Raw genomic sequence first — 21,034 nt, 5'->3', positions numbered from 1 at the left:
TTAAAATTGCTTTCACTGTAACGTTAAATATTTTATGATGGTGATAGTTTGACCATTAATTGATGTCCAATATTTCCCGTGGAAATATTATTGCTTCATATTAATAATGTTTATTGTCGTGCTTGTAAAAATAAATGCATCACACTGAGAGTCTATTATTTTAGCAGGGAGAATTAGGAACGCTAAATTATAGCCTCCGGGCTGAACCTTAAAAATAAATGAAAACACCTCTCCCAGGGAGATATTTAATAAATGCAAAACATTATAATCCTCATGAACAGAGGATTTATTGCACCACCGCTGTTTTATCAGCGCTACTAAAGCCGTCGACTGTGCGGCTGATTCATGTGCTGACGGTTGATTTAATAACTTAATGTCGTCGCAAACCTTTGACTTAAGTGAATGCTTGATTTGGAATTAGCATTAAAACATTATCATGTTTGTTTTTAAACTAGGACTGGATTCAAATGTCACTGAGGTAAAAAAAAACAAAAAAAAAATGAACGGACTGCTAACTGTGCTAAGTTTGCTAACCTTACTAACCTGGGTTAGCAAACAGGCTAGTGAAGTTAGCATATGTGTTTACACAGGTTAGCAAAACTAGCATGAAAGTAAGTGATGTTAGGATATGAGTTTATAGGCTAGCTAGTGAAGTTTGACCGGACTATCAGTGTTAGCACAATGTGACGCTAGCACGGGAATCTATCCAGGGTAGCAAATTTATCACAAACATAAGAGAATTTAGCTCATGAGATTACTCAAGCTGCTGAAGTTAACACATTACTAGTTGCGAGTTTAGCACAAAGGTATAAGAAATGAACGCATTACTTTACCAAGGCTAGTGAAGTTAGCACACAGATAAGTGAATTTAGCGCATGGGTTTACCTAAGTTAGCGAGTTTGAAGATGTTCTACTGGAGTTGGTGCATGAGTTTACTCAGGCTAGTGAAGTTAGCACACATGCAAGTGAAGTTAGCACAGGAATCTATCCAGCGTAGCAAATTTACCACAAAGATAAGTGAAGTTAGCACACAGATAAGTAAATTTAGCGCATGAGTTTACCTAAGCTAGCGAAGTTAGAAGATGTGCTAATGGAGTTAGCACATGACTTTACCCGGGTTAGCAAAATTAGGACAAAGGCTAGTACAGTTAGAAGAATTTTAGTTCAGCATCCTTTTTACATTGTGCGGAGATTGAAAAAAGTGACACGCCTATTTTGACAAAAAGGTGTAAGAAAGAACAGAAAATATCATCAGAAAAGTATAAACTAAAGTAAAGACCAGATGCCTGAAAAATCTACTTAAGTACAGTAACCAAGTATTTATTTGTTAGGGATTTTTACTTCCCACCCTCTGCGACGAATCAAAACACTAAATTCCTTACAGAATTATTTGTCATTGTCGTGTTTTAGTTAGCCAGCTTCCTTTCACTCTGGATTCATGTTGAAAAACTGACTGTGTTTCACTAACGCGTGCGCAGCCACAGCAGTTTGCACCATTAGCGCACAATAGTGTCATTATTTTCCTTCCGGTCAGAGGCGAAGCCACCGGTAGACCGCGGCTCAACAGATGAGCTCCCTTTCTTGTGGCGGCGGCCGGCGGTTATTGATGACCTCATTAGAATGCAGCCCGCGGCCCCCAGTGGTGCCGTGCCTTTTGAACAACTTCCTCTCTTTTTAACCCCAAATCGCCAAAGTAGCAGTTAACTAGTACCAAGTGGCGCTTCCTAATGCTGACTTTGTTGCTGTATCTAGGTACTTTTTTTTTTTTTTTTTAGGTATCTACACTTGACATTTTACTTTTGCTTCTCACATTTGAAAACCATCATGTACATTTTTGTCATTACTGTAAAAGCAGGTTTTTCCCCACCAGGTCTTGTTTGAATAACATCTTGTGATTTTAAAGCCTTTTCACATTGCCGTGTCAACCAACCCACAGCACTGTGCACATGGCGCGGGCGCCTGCCGCCATGGCTGGCGCGTGCCTGATTTGAAAAATGTACAATTCGTGCGGCAGCGTGCTGTGATGGCATCTGGACGCATCATAGGCAAGATGGTGGTGGAATAATTTCAGATTGACAGCCGCAAGAGGTTTTTGTGAAGTACGCTGAAAACGGCGAGGAGAAAATGGAGGCGAGAGTTAGTAACGCTGTGTCCTAGCGTTCTGAGCTCTGGGACACAAGACCAAAGTCATACCATGACGTGGAAATAAAGAAATTCCTCTTTGAGTAGTTCACGGACGAGCCTCAACTCCCCTAGATTTCGTGCTATGCCATTAAATTCAGATGGACTGCGATTTACCTAATCTCCAAACTGGCAGGAAAAGGAACCAGGCTATCCTGTTTGGTCGCTTGGCAACCAGTGAAAAACATAAGCACGCTTGCACCGTGCTGCTTCCGTCCTGCGAAAACGAAGCGCAAAGTATAAACAAACGTTATATGCGCGAACAAAAAAAGCCTCATTGAGCAACATTGCGGCATAATTACACGCACCTCTTCAAGTTGGCCTTTCTCATGAATACTGACAATCGATTTGAAACGGGGCATACATTTGCATTAACATTGTTTTGAGAAAATTTGCATCGGTGTAGCACAATGGAGGTCGGTTGACGTAAATAAGCATTTAAATCGTGTATTTATGGTGTAGCGGCTTTTATACTTGATGTTGATTATTATGACGTTTTTTGTCAACCCAGCAAATGATTCAGCCGAGAGAAGGTAAACTTAAGCTTTCCAAACAGTGTTGCATGGTTACTTCTGGTCCTATGATAGCGCGAACGCTAACTGAACCCAGGATTGAACGTAGGATCCAAAAAAGCTTCGGTCTGGACTGCTGTACCGAAAACCAAACGGGACTTCAGCCTTTTTCGATTCCTCAATGCAACCAAAAGCTCCCAAGTGCTTTTCCGTTATACAAAGAGTCCATCCCACAAAGAGCAGCTCAAACAAGCCAGGAAGTGCATATCGTTAGAGCGCTTTTCAAGATGAACACTCTTGATAATATATCACATCGCCACATCAATGTGATAAGCGTTGGAACCAGGCCACGACTCCATTGAGTTCACAGATTTTCCACCAAGGTCAATGAGAGGTTCCTTTTTAGGAGATGAAAAGCACTCGGGATTTCACTCGGTCATCAGAAAACCACTTAACTGTGGACCTTCGCCCTGGCCAAACTCTTAACAAAAGTGGACCGAAAAATGGCGCTGCGCTTTATTTGTGTTTTTGAGTTCGCACTGGTTTGCGAGTGATGGATAATGACAATGGACTGGCAGTTCTAATTATTTGAGGATACGTGGCTTGGGTATAAATGCTGAGCTTGTGAGTATTCCACGAGTAGTCTTGTACTTTGCTGACTCCACTCAGAGGTATTTTTCAAATTGGTGTGCTTAACCACAGTTCTTACATTTGGGAAGAGCTCCACCAGTTTTCTATGCCACTTCAAACTAACGGACTTTTTGTGACAGGAAGGGTACACGGACTCACCGCCAGTCAGTCGCAGGGCAACTAAAGAAAAACCATTCAAACTCACATTCATACCTAAGGACAATTTTAGAGCCTGCAATAAAACCTAACATGTTTTTTTAGAAAGGTGTAAAGAAATCAGACTTCTTGGATAAAACCCTCACAGGAAAAATCTGCACACTTAAAGCCAGCATTTCGACCCTGAACCCAGACTTCCTAGATGCGCGGCCCTTGAATGAAACCCCAAAACCAAAACGTTTCCCCATGAAAAGCAAAATACCGAGAAGTAATAGAGGAGATTTGGAGATATTGGCAATGGTGGAGTAGATGTGTCCTTGAGCTGCTGCGGTCCCTCACGTCCAGGCGCTTACTTTGTCATGTAGTGCCAACTGGCCCTTTGTTGCTTGGGGAGGAAGGTAGCTGGCCTGGGTGGGCGGGAGCTATGGCAGGTAACTGGTAACTGGTAACTGATTCTCTGTGCCCAATCAGAGTGGCATGGTATGGAATCATGGGAATCACCTGGCCCAATGAGGCTGGCTGGGGCGGGGTAGAACTCTCTGGTAGATCCTTATAAGAGGTCTCTGTGTTTGTGAGGTCCACAATTATTAGCTTCTTTCTTTGCCCCTTCCACTAATTTTCATTATCGTGCTAACCAACCAACCATCCATTTACTACCGCTTATTCGGTGTCAGGTCGCGAGGACAGCTGCTTTAAGCCACTTCAACCAGCTCCTCCGGCGGGATCCGAAGGCGTTCCCAGAACACACTGGGGAGACATAGTCTCCCCAGTGTGTTCTGGGTGGTCCTGGTGCCTCCCGCCGGTGGAACACGCCCGGGAACACATCTCCAGGAGGCATCGGAACCAGATGCCCGAGCCACTTCAACTCTATGCAGAGGAGCAGCGGCTCGACCCTGAGTCCCTCCCGGATGACCGAGCTTCTCACCCTATCTCTAAGGGAGAGCCCGGGCACCCTGCGGAGGGAACTCATTTCGGCCGCTTGTATCCGAGACCAAGACAACCAAATGTAATTTCGATCATGATCATCCTTTAAGCTGCTCGGACAATCGAAAGACCTTGTAAAGTTGTTTTAGAGAATTACAGACTCACTGTTTGCACCAGTCTGTTCTGTTGTGGGAATTAGTCCAAAAGATGGCCAACCCGGAGGCAAGGCTGGTAAGCTGTTAAACCAAACAATAGCGTCTACAGGCTAGTCTCGTGCGCATCGTTGGACTCGCGCCGTTGCTTATCAACATGCTGCGGCAGGAGTCGGGATTTGTCAGCCCAAGCACCCCCCCCCCCCTTTCCCCCATTTCCCCCATATCAGCCCCTGAGCGCAATATAGCTTTAGGCTGCCTTAACCTAAAGGGATGCTTGCTGTTCAGTCTGCTGGAAGGTTCAATCTTTCTGCTAAGGCGATGCCCTTGTGCAAACTACAGCTGTTCTTACTTTTCACTCGCATGCTAGCTGGCGGTACAGCGCTCCCGCCCGTGAGACGGCGATGCTCTGGAGTCAGGATTCGCAAGTGTCAGTGTACACGGTTTGTTTGTAAAGGTCAACAATGCGTAATTGTCGGAAAACATGCGCACGCGAACATGAGCTGAGCGCGAGTGTCCAAATTCGGGGGTAATGTTGCTTCCGGTGGATGCGTTTGATGGCAGGTTGCATCACAAATGCGGTTTTCTTTTCAAATGCAGCACACGTTTGGGCTTCTTTTCATTAAAAAAAATATATATATATTTAGGATATGTTGCTTCTGTCCTTAGCTGGCACTCGTACCGCGTCGCCAGGTTGTGAAACATTTGATTTTCAAAATTCTTTCAACCAGGAGGGAGATTTTTTTTGAAAAGCTTTTCAGTCATCTAAATGTCAAAATATGTTATATGCCGTAAATGACCGTTAAATGTGTGCAAAGTCGTTGGCGGTCAAATGGACTCTCCTTATGTTTTATGATTCTCCCAGCACGGCTCGTTTGCTATTCCTGCGCCGGCCCTGGTGCTCTTTTTTTACGCACTCTTCATGCACTCCCGCCGGCCTCGCTCGGTCCGAGGGGATTAATTGATAGCGAAGAGATAATAAATCATCGCTCATTATGCGCCTGCTGCTGCTGCTGCACACCAAACAGCTGGGGATTTTCCTGCCTTTTATAATGGGATTCCTACCCCCCCCCCCTATTTTTTTCCCGCTCCTCGCCGTCTTAAATGTATACGACAGCAGCCATGTTAATCCCTCCTCATAGCCAGCAATTGGACATCAGTCATCAGTGACAATGTTTTCATTTTTTATGATTAATCAGGATTATTTTTCAGAAATGTTCTTTCTGATGTCGATTATTATTATTTTTTTGCTTCCTAAAAGTCAGGATTATTACTTTTAGATGTTTCTCTTGTGCTGCGTATTATCATCATTATTATTAGAAGTTTTGGAATTTTTTTATTTTTATTTAGATGATTTTGTTTTTGCAATATTAAATTTATTCATCTTTTTTTTTTTTAAGAAATGTTCTGGTTTTTCCAACCATGCCCATATAAACATAATTTCCACAAAAAGATACAGTTGATCATTTTTTTTATTTAAAACTTCATATAACCCATACAGCAAACTGTACAATTTGAATAATTCACAGTGTGTTAAAAAGAAAATATTTCAATAACTTTATTTTTGATGCTATGTAGCTGAAAGTCCCCGTGTTTTTTTTACTTGCATGTTGGTAATACTAATCTTCTCTTAACACATACAGTTACTAGTAAATCCTTTTCCCTGTTATTTTGTTTATTTTATTTGTACAAAACCTTACAAAAACTATATTCATAGAAATTCTCAATGTCCACAAAGAAAACCCTGGTTGGCACCAACATGTTTGTTTTTTTCCTTCTTCTGATTTTTTATCTCTTTGACAAATACTAGAAGCAGCACAACTCAAAGAGGAAAGGCATTGTGACTGTACCCACCCGGAAACGTTCCCACACAAAATAAACAAAAAAACTTCCTTCACATGTCGTACAGTTTAGTGTAGGATGATGATGTTATAATTATTGACACTCATTCAAACAAACAGAAATGTAAATCAAATAAATGAGTGAATTAACCTCCACCAAGGAATCGATTTAAGCAACGGTGTCAAAATGTGAGGCAGGGCCCTCAAGGGGCTTCGGGCCAGGTGCATCAGCCTGATAAAATAAAGGGAAACTATATTTTTAAAACTCAGCTATGGTAAAGACGAGATTGATTACATTTCAGTTCATACGATGAAAAAAACGATGGCAAAATCCGTGTGGTTTCAGACTCAGAACCACTGTTATTGTTTCGCTCACTTGAAATTTCCCAAAAAATTATTTGTTATTTTAGCAGCCTTTTTTTTTTTTTTTTTTTTTTTTTTACAGTGGGTCTCACGCTAATATGTTCCTTTACTCACAAAAAACAAAAACATTTGAAGGTAATATTGCTAACTATTAACTAACCATAACAAAAACATAAATTCCTTGGTGGAGGTAATACTTCTGACAGTCTTTTGATCACCTGCATGAACATCCATATGTAGCAAACCATGGACAAGATCAAACCCAAGAAATATACTCTTCTTTCACAGGGAAGCTCAGTGTTTCCATCTTACATTTTACCTTAGAAATATATCAAATAGTAATAGTAGGGCCCGACCGATTAATAGACCAAGAGATTCAATTGGCCAATATTAGTTTTTTAAAAATGGGCAAATATCGGCCAAAATGTAATGATGTTCAAATACTCAAAGATAAATAAATAAATCGTAACAAAATTGGCCGTTTCTCTCTGTTGTAAAGTTAAACAAATAATAAAGGACAAAGTACAGTAAAACAGTCAAATGTTCTGCCTGTAATTCATATCTTTATTTTCATAAGCAAGCAAGGGACCAAAAAATTAGTTATTTTATTCATTATATAATGTTATATAATGAATCGGCCGATTAATCGGTTATCCAAATTTTACGCTTCTAAATATTGCAATTGGCATAAGCCTCGAAAAATCTGTATTGGTCCGACCCAACCAAGAAACAAAAAAACAAAAACAAAAAAACATTTACTAGACTATTTTCCAATCTGACTGACGGCAAACCATAATATGATGATAATATAATGCATTTGCGTTCAATAATAAATATGATTGAGGGCTCGGTGGATGTGGGACGAAGTGAGGAAGTAGGTTCAAGCGAGCTCTCTATTGAAATAAATAGCATCTATGACACTTTGACTGTGAGTTCCTTTATAACAATTATAAATTTTAGCAAAATACATTTGTCTCCTGCTCATCTTATCTACACACTCTACTTTGCAGAAGGGATCGGATAAACAATTATACAACGAGTCTCTAACTCAACCAATGCTAAAGTTTACACACTCATAAGATAGATTTTTAAAATGTTTTTATTCTTATATTGACGTATTTTGCAAACCTCACAGAGGTTCGCCCGCGTGTTCAGGCGATACTTGCCCAACACCCGGTCCATAGGTCCACTCGAACACGCCAGGATGAGATGATCGGAACTTTCTAAGTTTGATACGCATACTGTATGGGGTCGTCGGTTTAGGACGGCATCCAGATACGAGGTTTCCATGTTAAAAACCGTACCTAACTCATTCATTGCCATTGACGGCTATAGACGTTAAAAATTCATTTGAACTATTAGTTTCACATTTTTTCCCTTTTTGTTAACAAGAGTATGAAAACCTAGAATTTTTTTAATTGTATATTTAGAACAGATATAAAATGTTTGATTACTCTATTGAAGTCATGCGACTAATTGCAATTACAAAATGTAATCGTCTGACGCCCCTAATTTTTTAATAATCTTTTTTTTTTTTTGGGTATCAGGCGATTACATTTTTTAATTGTAATTAATCACATTAATTGTAATTAATCACATGACTTCACTAATTAACTCAAGATTAATTCAAATTCGCGAATTTGATATCTGTTCTAAATATACAATACATTTTTTTCTAGGTTTTCATACTCATTAACAAAAGTAGAATTTTTTTTTTAAACTAATAGAAATGGTTCAAATACATTCTTGATGTCTATAGCCGTCAATCTCAGTGAATTAAGAATACGTAGGCACGCTCAATTATCTCTGTACGTACTGTTTTTCATTTGATTGTTTTATAAATATGGCCTAAAAATGTTTTTTTTTTTTATGACAATTCTTTACTGTAACTATTTAATGATTTTGGCGCGTTCTTACTTGCGTACAAATTACAAACTCCTCCATAAACCAAGGACCCACTGCAGCCGACTTGCCTCCTTAAGACACCAAACTACGTGACAGAGAATCAGCGAGTCGCAACCAAATCGTGGACTTTTTTTTCCCCACCTTGATTGCCATCAACAATCAATTTAAATGATTTAGACACAAAGGCCTTTTTAAAACAATAGTCAGATTTGTCTTTCGTTTCTGAAAAGGACTGACAGATTTCATCCGATCAAAAGTTTAGCTCAAAAAGTGTACGTGGATTATTCAACTGGATTTACACTGCATGATTCCAGTGACCCAATTCCATTTTCCCCCTACCATCCAAGTTCAGATCAGAATCAGGCCTCTTCCAAATGCGCGGAGAATCTGATAAGTATCGGATATGTTCCAGTGTAGCATAGACACGGAGATCGGATATACATTGAAAATCACAATCAGTGACATATACAAATCCACGCAAACAACAGCTGTAAAAATGTAAAAATAAATAAATAAAAACAGTATAAATCAATTGAAAACTATCTAGTAAAGAAAACTGTGAAAGCATAGACAACTAAATATTAAATTAAATTTGCTCCCTCACAAAACTTGTACCTCAAATCATCTTTCCCCATTGAAATGAATAGAAAAGCCATTAATCTGTTCAAGCATCCTCCAAAATAACAACAAAGATGTTACCTTCAAGCAATTCTGCTTGTGGAGTTGGAGTGCAATTTGGGCATCTGCCGATGGTTTTGCATGCACTGTGAATAGCGACATGACAAGAGTTGCCAAAAATGATCATTGGAATGGCCACTTCAACCTCAGTCGAATGGACCAAGAATTCTGAGAATCAGAAAATGGGTTCTGGAGAAATTCAAAGAAAACCTTCGAATGAAAGTAAAATGGTATAGTTTAATTATTTCTTAGAATTCTCCTCGAACCCACCTCTCAAATTGGCTGATAAGTTTCAGTTAAAAATCACCAATTGCTCAGGCAGGTCAAAACTCAGAGACGTTACCGTGTCAAAATGCCTGTTTCAAATGTCGACACTTGTCCTAAAACTCGACTTAATGAACACAAATGTAGAGCAGTAGGTCACGCACTCAAATTTTTTTTTCTTGTGATTTAGTTTGTTATGGAGGATTTTAGAGGAATTGGAAGTGCTTGTTCCATTATTATTTTTTTAAACCCCACAAAGATGGCAGCCCCTTGTCACGTTGCTACAGCACGTATAAACCATCATAGGGAAAGCTGTGACTTGATAAAAATCTAAAACAGGCATGAAATTGAAATTGGCTACTTCCACCTGCAATGTAAATCCAACTCTTTCAGGTCCTGGCTCAATTTTCCGTGCGATCTATTTCTAGCCGCCAAAAGCTGCATGTTCACAATCCATTTGCATTAAACCCAAGAATGCGCACTGGTCGTCTGTTGAAAGGTCACATCTTTGGCAAGAAACTTTTTTTTTTTTTTGAACAGATGAACAGTCTACTCGTGTACAAAGTCATGCTCGCGTGAGGCCTTCTTGGGTTTAAATTCCGTAACGACAGCGCAACAAAGGCGGCTTTGCTTCACGCCGGTGATTTAATTGCTTGCTTCGAATGTCGTCATGAAATTACACAACCTCAAAATGTGGGCACAGGAGGAGTCGTCTTTCCATCTTGTGGTTCGTCACTCAACACAGTCTGTTTGAGGAATCGTTACAACAACCAAAATTGATAGTGCGTCTGGTATTTATTGCCTTCTTTTTTTTTCCCAGTCCAGTCTTTCAACTGATTTGTTGCGTGTTGATTTGTGTTTTTGTGTCGCGCACGTAAACGTCGGACCGATGACTTCTTCTCCGAGGATTAGAGCGAAAAGATACTTTCTTCAGGATGATGTCTTTTTTTTTTTGTCTTTTTTTTTTTTTTTTTGTCGGATCCGTGATGTCATACCTGCGTGGCCGACGCCGCCATTTTGAGTTGTCCGTGTTTGGTCAGCGTCCCCATGTCGCTGTGGTTCATGGTGAACCGGAGGAGCCCGTCAATGCCGTTGTCTCTGGTCTCGGGCAGCGCCCCTGACACGTTGCTCAGGAGGCTCTTTCCCTGCGGGGAGCGCAGGGTCACGGGAACACGGGGGTCATCCCAGCGCTGCAGCTCAAGTTGTCCTTTCCGGGGAGACGGCGGTCGTTGTAGGCGTGCATGTTGATCACCGCATCCGTCTTGGCCGCGGCCGGGGGCTGCGGCTTGTGTTTCACCCGCCTCTCGCAGGTGAACGACAGTCTGATCTCGTCCACCATGGCGCTGCACAAAGACCTCTGGGCAAAAAGGGAGGAGGAGCGCGAGGGGGGGAGACGAGCCAGGAGAGATGGGCAGAAAGGGGGAGGGACGGGCGGGTAAAGGCCTTAGCTTTAATTTGTTCTGACAGCAGAGTGTCCACAAAATGCATTCAAATGTCACATTCATGTTGTGTGGAGAATGCATCTTGCATGAGTGCGCTGCATACAACATGACATTTGGTAGGCATGTTTTTGATGAATAGACCCGCAAAAAAGTCTCAAGAAGAACAAGAAGTCTGCCATTTTGATTCGGATTCATATTGGTATATATTTCCAGGAGTGTTTCAAAGATGGCACTCCGCTTGAATTTTTGTCCGGAAAAAAAAAAGAAAAAAGACATTTTTGCCATTTGATGTGATGTCTGGGCATTAAAAATGCCAACAAATTGGTTCCACATGGCCAGAGGCAGTTTAATGTAACAACATGAAATGCGGTATACGTGTGTCATGAGTAAACCCACGAAAAATTTTCAAGAAGCCAAGGTTAGAGTTCAAGGATGAAATTGAAAATGAAATGAAATTTGGTCGATCATGAGTAGACCTATAAAACAGTCTAATATTCCAAGAAAAAACTCACAAATTTGCGAGTTTATGAAGCGGCAAATTTGCAAGAAAAAAACTCAGAAACTTTATTTAATTCATTCTCAATTTAAACTTTACACGGCAGCTAGAGCGACAACGCTACCTGATCCCATATCAGCTGACTAACACTGACCAATCAGAAGCTAGCATACTTTAGGTAAAAGCAAGTGAATGACGGAGAGCAGCAGATTCGACATCAATTTAGCTGCTTGTACGAAAAAAAATACCAAAATGTATGAATGTGTAAATAATAATTCTAGAAACGTAAATATACCTTTTTAACAAATTAACTTAAAGGTTCCTCAGGGTGTGGACCTTCGCAAAGCGAGGCGTCTTTGTCGCTGGCAGTGCCCAACGCTTCAAAGTGCGAATGCTTAACATCATATCTTTATTTGAAAACCCGACCAAAAAGTATTGGGACAAACATCCGAGTAGTACGTTATGTGTATTTCTCATAAGTTTCGGAGGGTTTTTTCTGGCAAATCTGCCACTTTATAGAGTCGCAACTTTGCTACTTTATAGAGTCGCAACTTTGCTACTTTATAAACTCGCTACTTTACGAGTTTTTTTTTTTTTCTTGGAATATTGCTCCCACCCTCAAAAAATATATATTTATATGTGGCCCTAATACGCCATCGTACACTAACTTGTTCAATTTATGGAAAAAAAATGCAAAGTGAGAATTTCAAAATCCCAGCTGATCAATTTTGTAGGTCCACAGTAAAAATGTTGAGAAGTCGACATGTGTTTGAGTGTTTGTTTGTGTCAGCGTGCATGTCTTCGCAAGCTTGCACGTGGAGCATAAATATGTAGCACGCGGCTAATGCGTATAAAAAGTGCATAGCAGCGTGCGTGAGTGCGCGCGAGTATGTGTCAAGCGACACCACAAGTCATTAGCGCCGCTGCGAACGAGTTGTGTACTCGAGCATGCCACTTACTTAGCTTAAAACTCAAATGAGCGCCTTACAACAGGAAAGGGGTCATCTGCGGCATCTAGTAATGGATTAATTCTCTTTGCTCTAATTTGCATTCATGCCTATTAAAATAAGTAAATATTGTGGCCTAGCAGGAATTAGATTAGCCGGGGGGCATGCAAATCCTTTTATATCATGTTTGAACTAAATGCCGTGACGAGCGTGCCGCTTTTGCCGATGTGCGCTGCTACAGTATCACAGCAAATATGACGCGCCAATGAACTCGAGGAGGCTTCTTCCCGGCCGGGTTTCACAGGGACACATACCTGTTCCCGCTCCGCCGTCTTCCTCATTTTGTAGACAAACTCTGCGATGGCCACGAAGACCGACAGCACCAGGCCAGATGCCAGCACGATGAATATGCCGCCCAGGTTCTGAATTCCCATGGGGCCCGTCTCTCGGCGCTCGTCGTCCAAGCAGCTGCTCCCGCTCCACCACTTCTCCTTTAGCATGTGTAGGCGACCGTCCTCCATAATGTTGAGGATGGCTATGGAGATTTTGTCCCTGTACGGCGAGCCTGGAAGCAACACATAAGGCCGCTTTGACTTCTTTGCATGGCGCGCCAGCTGGGTTGCGCGATAATGAGCTCCGTACACATGCAGCGGCTAAAAAAAGGGTCTCATGCAGCTAAGAAACTGTCCATCATTCTCAAAAGGAAAGGCTTCCATACAATTCCACTTTATAATCAGTGCTGTCCAATGAAAACCGTGTACAGGGGTTACTCGGTTTATGAGTTAACAGCTGCAAGTCCAGTGTTGCAACAGTTACCTTGAAAAAAGTAACTTAGTTATGTAACTGATTACTTGATTTTAAAAGTAACTTAGTTACATAATTGATTACTTATTCTAAAAGTAACTTAGTAGTGTAACTGATTACTTGATTTTAAAAGTAACTTAGTTACATAATTGATTACTTAATTCTAAAAGTAACTTAGTAGTGTAACTGATTACTTGATTTTAAAAGTCACTTAGTAATATAACTGATTACTTGATTTTAAAAGTATTTAGTTACGTAAACGATTACTCAATTTTTAAAGTAACTTAGTAGTGTAACTGATAACTTGATTTTAAAAGTCACTTGGTAATGTAACTGATTATTTGATTTTAAAAGTCACTAAGATTACAAGCTACTTTATTAGTTACTTTCAGCAGACGCCGACCGAGATGGTAAATCCAGGTCCAGACAGTAAAACCCTTGCCACAGTTTGTCTGGTGCTTCTACTCAAGATAGTTTAACTGCCGGTTAAGATGTATAGCGCCAATAAAAGCCGATTCAATACACATCTCGATATAGAATGATTCGATTCCGTTTGATTCGATGCACACGCATCTTTGAAATCAAAACAGATTTTCCGATTCAAGTCTTTTTGTTCAACCACTAGTAATCATGATTGCAAGTTTAGACAAACTTAAACTGGCGATCCAATCCATTCCGAAACCTTTTTATTGCTCAAAACCAGTAACCTGACTAACTGGTCGTCATCTGTCAGCTACAATAACCTCTGGTCATTTTTGGGTCTTACCGAGGGGAGTGCCGATTCCGTAGCCTTTGCTGTCGATGAGCCCCCCCACCTGCGTCAGGTTGCAGTTGTGTCTGGTGATGTAATTGATAGTGGTGGACTCCATGATGAGGGCGTAGTCGGACTTGAGCACCCGCTGGATGCCGTCTTCAATGGACTTGACCAGCGACGTGCTCGGCTTGCTGCTCATGAAGGCCCACATCTTCTCAAAAGTGGAAACCTTCGATTTCTGGTAGGAGCAGAAAGGACGACATCAAGTGAGAAGATCTGTCGTAGAAAATGACTTTACTACGAAGTAACTGCAATGAAAACTCCAACACTAATATAATCCTAGTCCGTTAGATAAAGATTGTGTTGAGCATATTTACTGACCACCATCTAGTTCCTTATTCGTTAAAGCCACCAATGAACACGATTCTATTCGCTTTGTCACAGGATTATAGAGGACATTGTACTGAAGCGCCGCACACGTTTATCCTCATAAGTGCTACTCGAGCAGGAATAAGCAGCCACTCCATTAGTCTTGCATCCTTCCAGGCGGCCGTCCTGTAATATCTCATGCCGTTTATACCGGGGTCATATTTATGCCGTGTCTAATCCAGGATAATTGCCGTCTTAACGACTGAGAGCCATTTCAAATTGCCAGAGATGGGCGTTAAAAAAAAAAGCCCTCCTGTTTGCTTAAAACGAGAATGTTGATATTTGGACGTAAAAGTGACACTTTAGAGATACAGCGAGTGATGCCAAGTGGCAGCTGAGGCGCAAAGTTTAATGAGTTTTTAATCGTACGTGTTCGTTCGAGACGTTAGAAAGACAAACTTGGCAGAGACGAAACGAGTAATATGAATCTGGCAATCATCCCTCAACGCTATGTTTGTCAATGGAGACCTTACGGACAGGTAACAAGGATTATGTCTTATTAAACCAACAGTGTTCTTGCTTACATATGGGACAAGGATTCAGAAATAATTGGTGAGGATTTAAAAAAAAAAATCCACAGTAACGCAACTGACGGACAAACGATTCAGATGAAAAACAGGGATTCTTAAAGTTTGAGAACCATTGCCTTAAAAGATTTACAAGCAAAAAAAACATTGGCTTCCTAACAAACTAATAAAATAGAGTTTGGTTGTTTTTTTCAACTTGAACAGACTTTATACAAAAACTCTGGCACGTGTTAGTCAAGAGCAACATTGAAGCCAAAGCTCGAAACAATAAAATAAAGTTAAAAGACCCAGCAGGCAAAAAACAAACACACTCTGGACAAAGAAGCATCTGCGAGTATCACAGCAGTTTAACAGCTGGAATAAAACTCACAAATACAACTTTATCACCAGATGTTGATTAGAGTAATTAGCTCATAAAATTTCAATGAAGAGCCGATTTTGCGGATATATTCAAATCCTTTATGCCAAGAGTTGTCGAACGATCTGGTCCAGGGAGCTATTCAGAATTTATGATATTAACGTCAAACTTTAAGAATGGAATAAGTCGTACTTTAACTCATTTGCTCCAAAAAAACCCGCATAAATACGTTCTATTTTAAATATTATATATCTATACGTTGATGTTTTTTAATGCTTTTTTTGTTTGTTTTTATGCAAGAGTATACAAAAGGCTTTGATGCAGCCTCTGAACGGAAGAGAATGGTTGAAGCAATGGTAGTTATTACAAAAACGGCCAGCAGCTGGCAGTGAAGTATTATAGATCAACCAGGGCCATGTTGAAAAAAGCTCTTTCCCCACTGCTTTAAACTGATTTGTGAATAATGAAGAAAATTGGCTCTAATGCTAATTGCTGCAAAACGGAAACGGATACAAATGTACTTTTTTTCCTGATGAAAAGAGAGACTCTAATCTTTCTTTTGGTAGGTTCCGTGTTTTTATAGCAATAGAACACAATATTCTGTGGGCCTGGCAAAATCAGTCAAAAACCGGTAAAACAGACGGGAGCAAAGGGGGTTGCTTCAGTGAAAATGACCTGGAGTGAATGAGTTGAGTGATTTCTAATTATTGATATATTTACAATCATATCAGACCTTTTAATTGGCCCAAAGCTCAGGTTGGGAAGAGTAACTTTGTTTCCTTTGCATTTGTAGTATTTCGGCGTACACATTTGTCATTTGAGCTTAGACTGAAATAATAATAGATTGTTGATACACTACGACATAATTAAAACAGGCTAAATCAATCATAGCGCACCTTGAAGAAAGTCATAGTGGCCCCGTCGCGGACCACCCCGTACTCTATCCTGGTCTGCTTTGCGATGTCATCAGCCGAGTCCACCGGTGAGTCCATCCTCTCCACGGTGAGGAACGCCGCCATGTTGGCCGTGTAGGACGATATGATGATGAGCGTGAAGAACCACCAGATGCCGCCGATAATCCTGGTCGACAGGGCCTTGGGCATCAGCTCGGAGCCTGTACACAAGCCAGATGCTGTTCGAGCCTTTTAATCTCTAAAGAGACTCATCTGACCAAGGACAATCTCCTCCGTGTTTGTTCATTAGTAGGCAGGAGTAATTGTGCGGTGTTCCAGGTAAAATTAATGTGAGGGAAATGTTTAGCAGAACAAGCAGGTCACGGTTGTAAAACTGTATCGCATACGGAGATTTACACGAGAAATAAAAGCTTTTATGTAGTTCCTGGGAATCCTGTAGAACTAAATGGCAGTCGTAAATGTGTATCATCTACTCTACCTGCGCATTACATTTAGTCCTATACTCAGGGTTTTCTAATACTGCATGAAGTAATTTAGTGATTTTAACTAGCGTTGGGACTTAACACATAAAAACTTCTTTAATTGTCCATTCATTCATTTTCTATACTTCCTATCCTTTGTCCCAGGTGAGCTGCAGTCTTTCTCAACTGACTTTGCTCAGTCACGACTCTGTCCCAATAGACAAACATTCACACCTATATGAACAATTTAGAGTTTCCAATTAAGCAAAAATCTATGGGGGTTTTTTTCAATGTGGGAGAAAGTAGTGGAAGAACTTGCAAACTCCACACTGGAAGGCCTGAGTTCAAATTCGAACCCCGGACCTCAGACTGCGAAGCAGGCAAACAAATTGCTGCTGAAATATGTGCTGCCGCTTTGTAATAAAGCATCCATTTTCTATCCTGCTTGTCCTTATTAGGATCACTGATTAGCTGGGGTCCACACTCGATCCTCGAGGGCCGGAGTCCTGCAGGTTTGGGATGTTTCCCTTCTCCAACACAGCTGATATATGATCAGCTCATCAGCAAGCTCTGCATAAGCTTGGTAACGATCCTGTTGATTGGAATCAGCTGCGTTGCAGCAGGGAAACCTCCAAAACCTGCAGGACCACCACTGATTTAGAGTCTTCAATGATCCTGACATATATGTTCTTAAGAATGTGCAATTAATCACATTTGAATTGAATAGGTTTTCAGGTAGGCCTAATTTCTTTTCTTCTTTCTACCAGTTACAAAGACAAACGAGCCCTGCTCGTTGTAGAACTCGTGACGCTAACGTTAGCGCTGGTCCGTGCGCTCAGCACAAATTGTTGCATTGTGGTAATAATGTAGGTCTGAGGTTTGTTTGTCTATATGTACACTGCGATTGATGGGAGAACAATCCTCTCAGCCAAAGTCAGCTCTACCTCACCCGGGGCCACTCACGAGAAAAAGAATATAAAACGAAATAATGGAATGTATGAAACCCATTCCCATCCAGTTACACACAACATTAGTCAAAGTCATTGCAGACGTTTATTCAGGTATCATTCCTATATGTGCTTCCATGAGTTGTATTCCAAGACTACGGCACTGTATATAGTAAGTCATTTCTAGTATCCAAGCATATGGACCGTAAACCCCCCGCATCTCCTCCGCAGAGCAATTCAGCTTCAGCAATGGCCCACTGACTGATGCTAAAGTTACTTTATATCTCATCTCTGACAACCTTTAAAATACCCTTGCGGTCCGTGTACACTGTGTTACTTTCCTGAGAAGATTTATGACAGCAATTCTGAAGAGTAACAAGCCCCCGTGTAGGAGGGAGGAGGGAGGACGGTGGGATGGAGAACGAAGGGGGCGGGCCGAGTGCTCCGCTCTTTAACCTCTTCTACCAAATTTGATTGCATTCGTCCTTTGTGGCTTGACGGAGGCTCGATGTGGTTACAAACAAGGGAGCGACGGTGCCATCCCTTTATTCACTGTGACTGCAGGGGAGGGACGAGCAGCGTGCCTTTGCGCGGTTGTGCTGAAAACCGCGAGAAGCGGCGGGATTAAATTCCACACCGTAAAAAGCTGCTGTCAGCACCGGGTGGGGGATGGTATATACAGTGCGCGTGTAGAGGTGCATTGGAACTCTCCAATAAATGCAAAAAGTAGATCAGTCAAGTGGTGGCAGGTTTATAAAAATGTTGATGTTTGTTCCTACAAGGGGAACTGTTGATGTTTCCGTATGTGCAATATGCTATGACTGCTGCTTACACTAACAGGGATAGAAAGCAAATATGACAAGAAATAAGCTATGATACTTATAACCAGCTGCTTACGTTAATAAAAAAAAAAAAGAGGTGCCAAATGTACACTATATGCTAAGATAGGCAATTTTTTCTGGTATTAGCTTAGTAACTAGTGTGGACTGTCTTAGAAGGATGTCCATAGCTAAATTTCTTAGAGAGAAAAGCTGGGCAAACAGGCCTTGCTGTCCTGAGCTTTTATTTTTAATGAAATGCGCTTGTCCTGTGTTTGTGCTAAGCTAGGCTAATTATCAGAATTGGATTGTCATGGAACGATTATTATTCGGTGTCCAAAGCTACATTCAAGAGATGTGGCAACATAAGTCTAAATATGAGCGCACACACGGTACAAGCATGCTTTGCTGTCTTTATTTTTTATACTAGTAAAACAGAAGTGCATAAGTTTTATGCTGAGCTAGGGTAATTTTGTGAATTGGCTTTAAAAGCTAGTTAGCCACTAAATTTAAAGATAGATTTTTTCCAGAGAAAATTAAGCTAACATAACTAAAGCTAATAAAAGAGAGGATCCCCAGATGTTTTTTCTAGGATCGATTAATTTTCTAGTATTAGCTCAGTAACTTGTGTGGACTTTCTCAGAAACAAAGTGGTTCTTAACTACCATGTGCAAAGCTACAATTGTTTAAGAAAAGGTAACTCATCAAAAGCCTGGCATAGACTGTACGATTTTAGAAATGTCCGAGCTACAAATCTTGAAGTGTGGCCACTTTCTATTAGGGTTGTTGTTGTTCCAACTAAGTCTTGTTGTTTTGTTTAAGGCCTGTTGGAAAAAAAAACAAGAAGGCCAATACTTTTCTGCGATCTGTGTGGACAAATGCTAATGCTAAAAACAAAGCTAATGACAGTATAATGGCGGTAAAATAGCTTTTTAGCGCTGCATCTTTGTAATTAATTCAAATTAAAAATAATTCCTTAACTTCAAAGAATTCCGCTTAAGTAACGAGCATAATTTGAAATGCATTTTCCAACGTGGAGTCAAGGTAGCAGGAAATGATCACACACGTTTGTTGTTGAATGCCGACCACATTTTGAGCGCTTTGTTGCTTTTTGCACCTCATCGTCTTCTGTGTTCTTTGTGTTGTCTGTGACACCTCACTCCCACAGACAAGCTGCTAGTTTTTTTGTTTTTTTTTCTCCTTTTTTTAAACTTCTCCCTCCACTTAAACACAGTCATTTGCATTTTAAAAGCGTCAAAGAAATGGCTTCCGTCTCAGCTGCTGTCGCCGAGGTTGGCAGACGAACGTAGTGAAGAAGAAGCTTGCTTATGAAACGACATGACACCTCACGGTGAACACCGGTAAAACTTTTGATTGCTAAAAAAAAAAATCGGATTTATCTCGGCGCATACGCGCCATTAATCCGAGTAACAGAAAATCTAGTTAATTAGCCAGTCCCTCAATGAGCATGTTAACTATGTTTGAATTTCCACCACGTCAATTCTTAATGAAATTACCCATTGCAATGTAATCTACGCTTGGCATTCCATCTCCCTTTCAAGCAACTTACGTCACATCACGTATTTTTGACAGACACTTCACACATTGAAATCATATTAGTACATAATACGTGTAAATTCATTATTTTATCTATTTATGATCTTTTCGTCATTGCTCTGCCTTGGTCAAATGATATTGCTACATACCTCATCATCGGTATGCGATTCATCACATATGGAAGAATTGTGCATTTACTGCAAATCATAGCATTGAGTTCAGGCGCGCTTAGTTTAATCATACTGCCGTTGAACTAGCTCATTTGGCCGTGGCTCTCCCCGGCGATGCGTTCGAAGCCCTCCCAAACTGGCAGAACCCCCCCCGTGCCATTTCACCACCGTCGACCAGACATGCCTAATGAATAGCAGAATGCATTTACTGCCCCGGCGGGGAAAAGCACAACTGCAGACTCTGACTAAAGCTCCCTTGATGCGTACTCTTGAGTTGGAACATTCCTTTGAGTATTTTTTTGTCCGTATAATATTGATTTCACAACTCGCTTACCTTTTCCTTGAAATAAATGACTTAAATTATTTTGGATAATTAAAAAAAAAAAATCCACAGAAAATGTCTTAATTTAGTCCAACTTGACCGCTATAAAAGGCAGTCATTGAAATAGTTTCCTGACCTTTAGAGAGCCAAGGCAGATATTTGACATTAGAAAAAAAATGTCACGGAAAGCCACCAAACAAAAATGTCACGAAACGTATATACAGTAAATGTAATAGGGACTGAGCACCCCATGAAATGTTTATAATTGCCTCTACTAAAAGTTACACTACTACATATACTATACTGAAGCAGGAGTCGATAAAGGCTATAACACCAGCCAAGGGTGATAAAATATTTTATAAGCTGCATACCCCGACACTGTTCTTGTCACTTTAATCTCAAAGGCTTCTTCAGTTCTACGTTTTAAGGTGTAAAGTCTCCCTATTTAAATCTCGGCTCGGTGTGGTCGCACTATAGGACTG

The 21,034-nt window shown here is 40.7% G+C and overlaps 1 protein-coding gene and 1 long non-coding RNA gene across 3 annotated transcripts in view; one reads left to right on the top strand and one right to left on the bottom strand.

Moving 5' to 3' along the window:
* The window catches only part of LOC147172727 (uncharacterized), a 111,024-nt gene that overhangs the window by 54,746 nt on the left and 35,244 nt on the right, over positions 1-21,034 (top strand). The window lies entirely within an intron of this gene.
* grik3 (glutamate ionotropic receptor kainate type subunit 3) overlaps positions 6,010-21,034 on the bottom strand; it is a 99,430-nt gene continuing 84,405 nt past the window's right edge. Inside the window, exons 13-16 of one of the 2 annotated variants that reach the window (XM_086077406.1) lie at positions 16,260-16,495; positions 14,062-14,287; positions 12,806-13,056; positions 6,010-10,961 (exon numbers count right to left, since the gene is read on the bottom strand). In XM_086077406.1, coding sequence (XP_085933532.1) covers positions 10,596-10,961; positions 12,806-13,056; positions 14,062-14,287; positions 16,260-16,495 — 1,079 coding nt within the window. In that variant the 3' untranslated portion in view covers positions 6,010-10,595. The remainder of the gene's footprint in view (positions 10,962-12,805; positions 13,057-14,061; positions 14,288-16,259; positions 16,496-21,034) is intronic. The other variant, XM_086077408.1, reaches the window with a different exon arrangement.

Source organism: Leptonotus elevatus, chromosome 6 (genome assembly GCF_054856555.1).
Source record: "Leptonotus elevatus isolate MCC_2025b chromosome 6, RoL_Lele_1.0, whole genome shotgun sequence".
Taxonomy (NCBI): Eukaryota; Metazoa; Chordata; class Actinopteri; order Syngnathiformes; family Syngnathidae; genus Leptonotus; species Leptonotus elevatus.
This window is presented reverse-complemented; position numbering and strand designations above follow the sequence as displayed.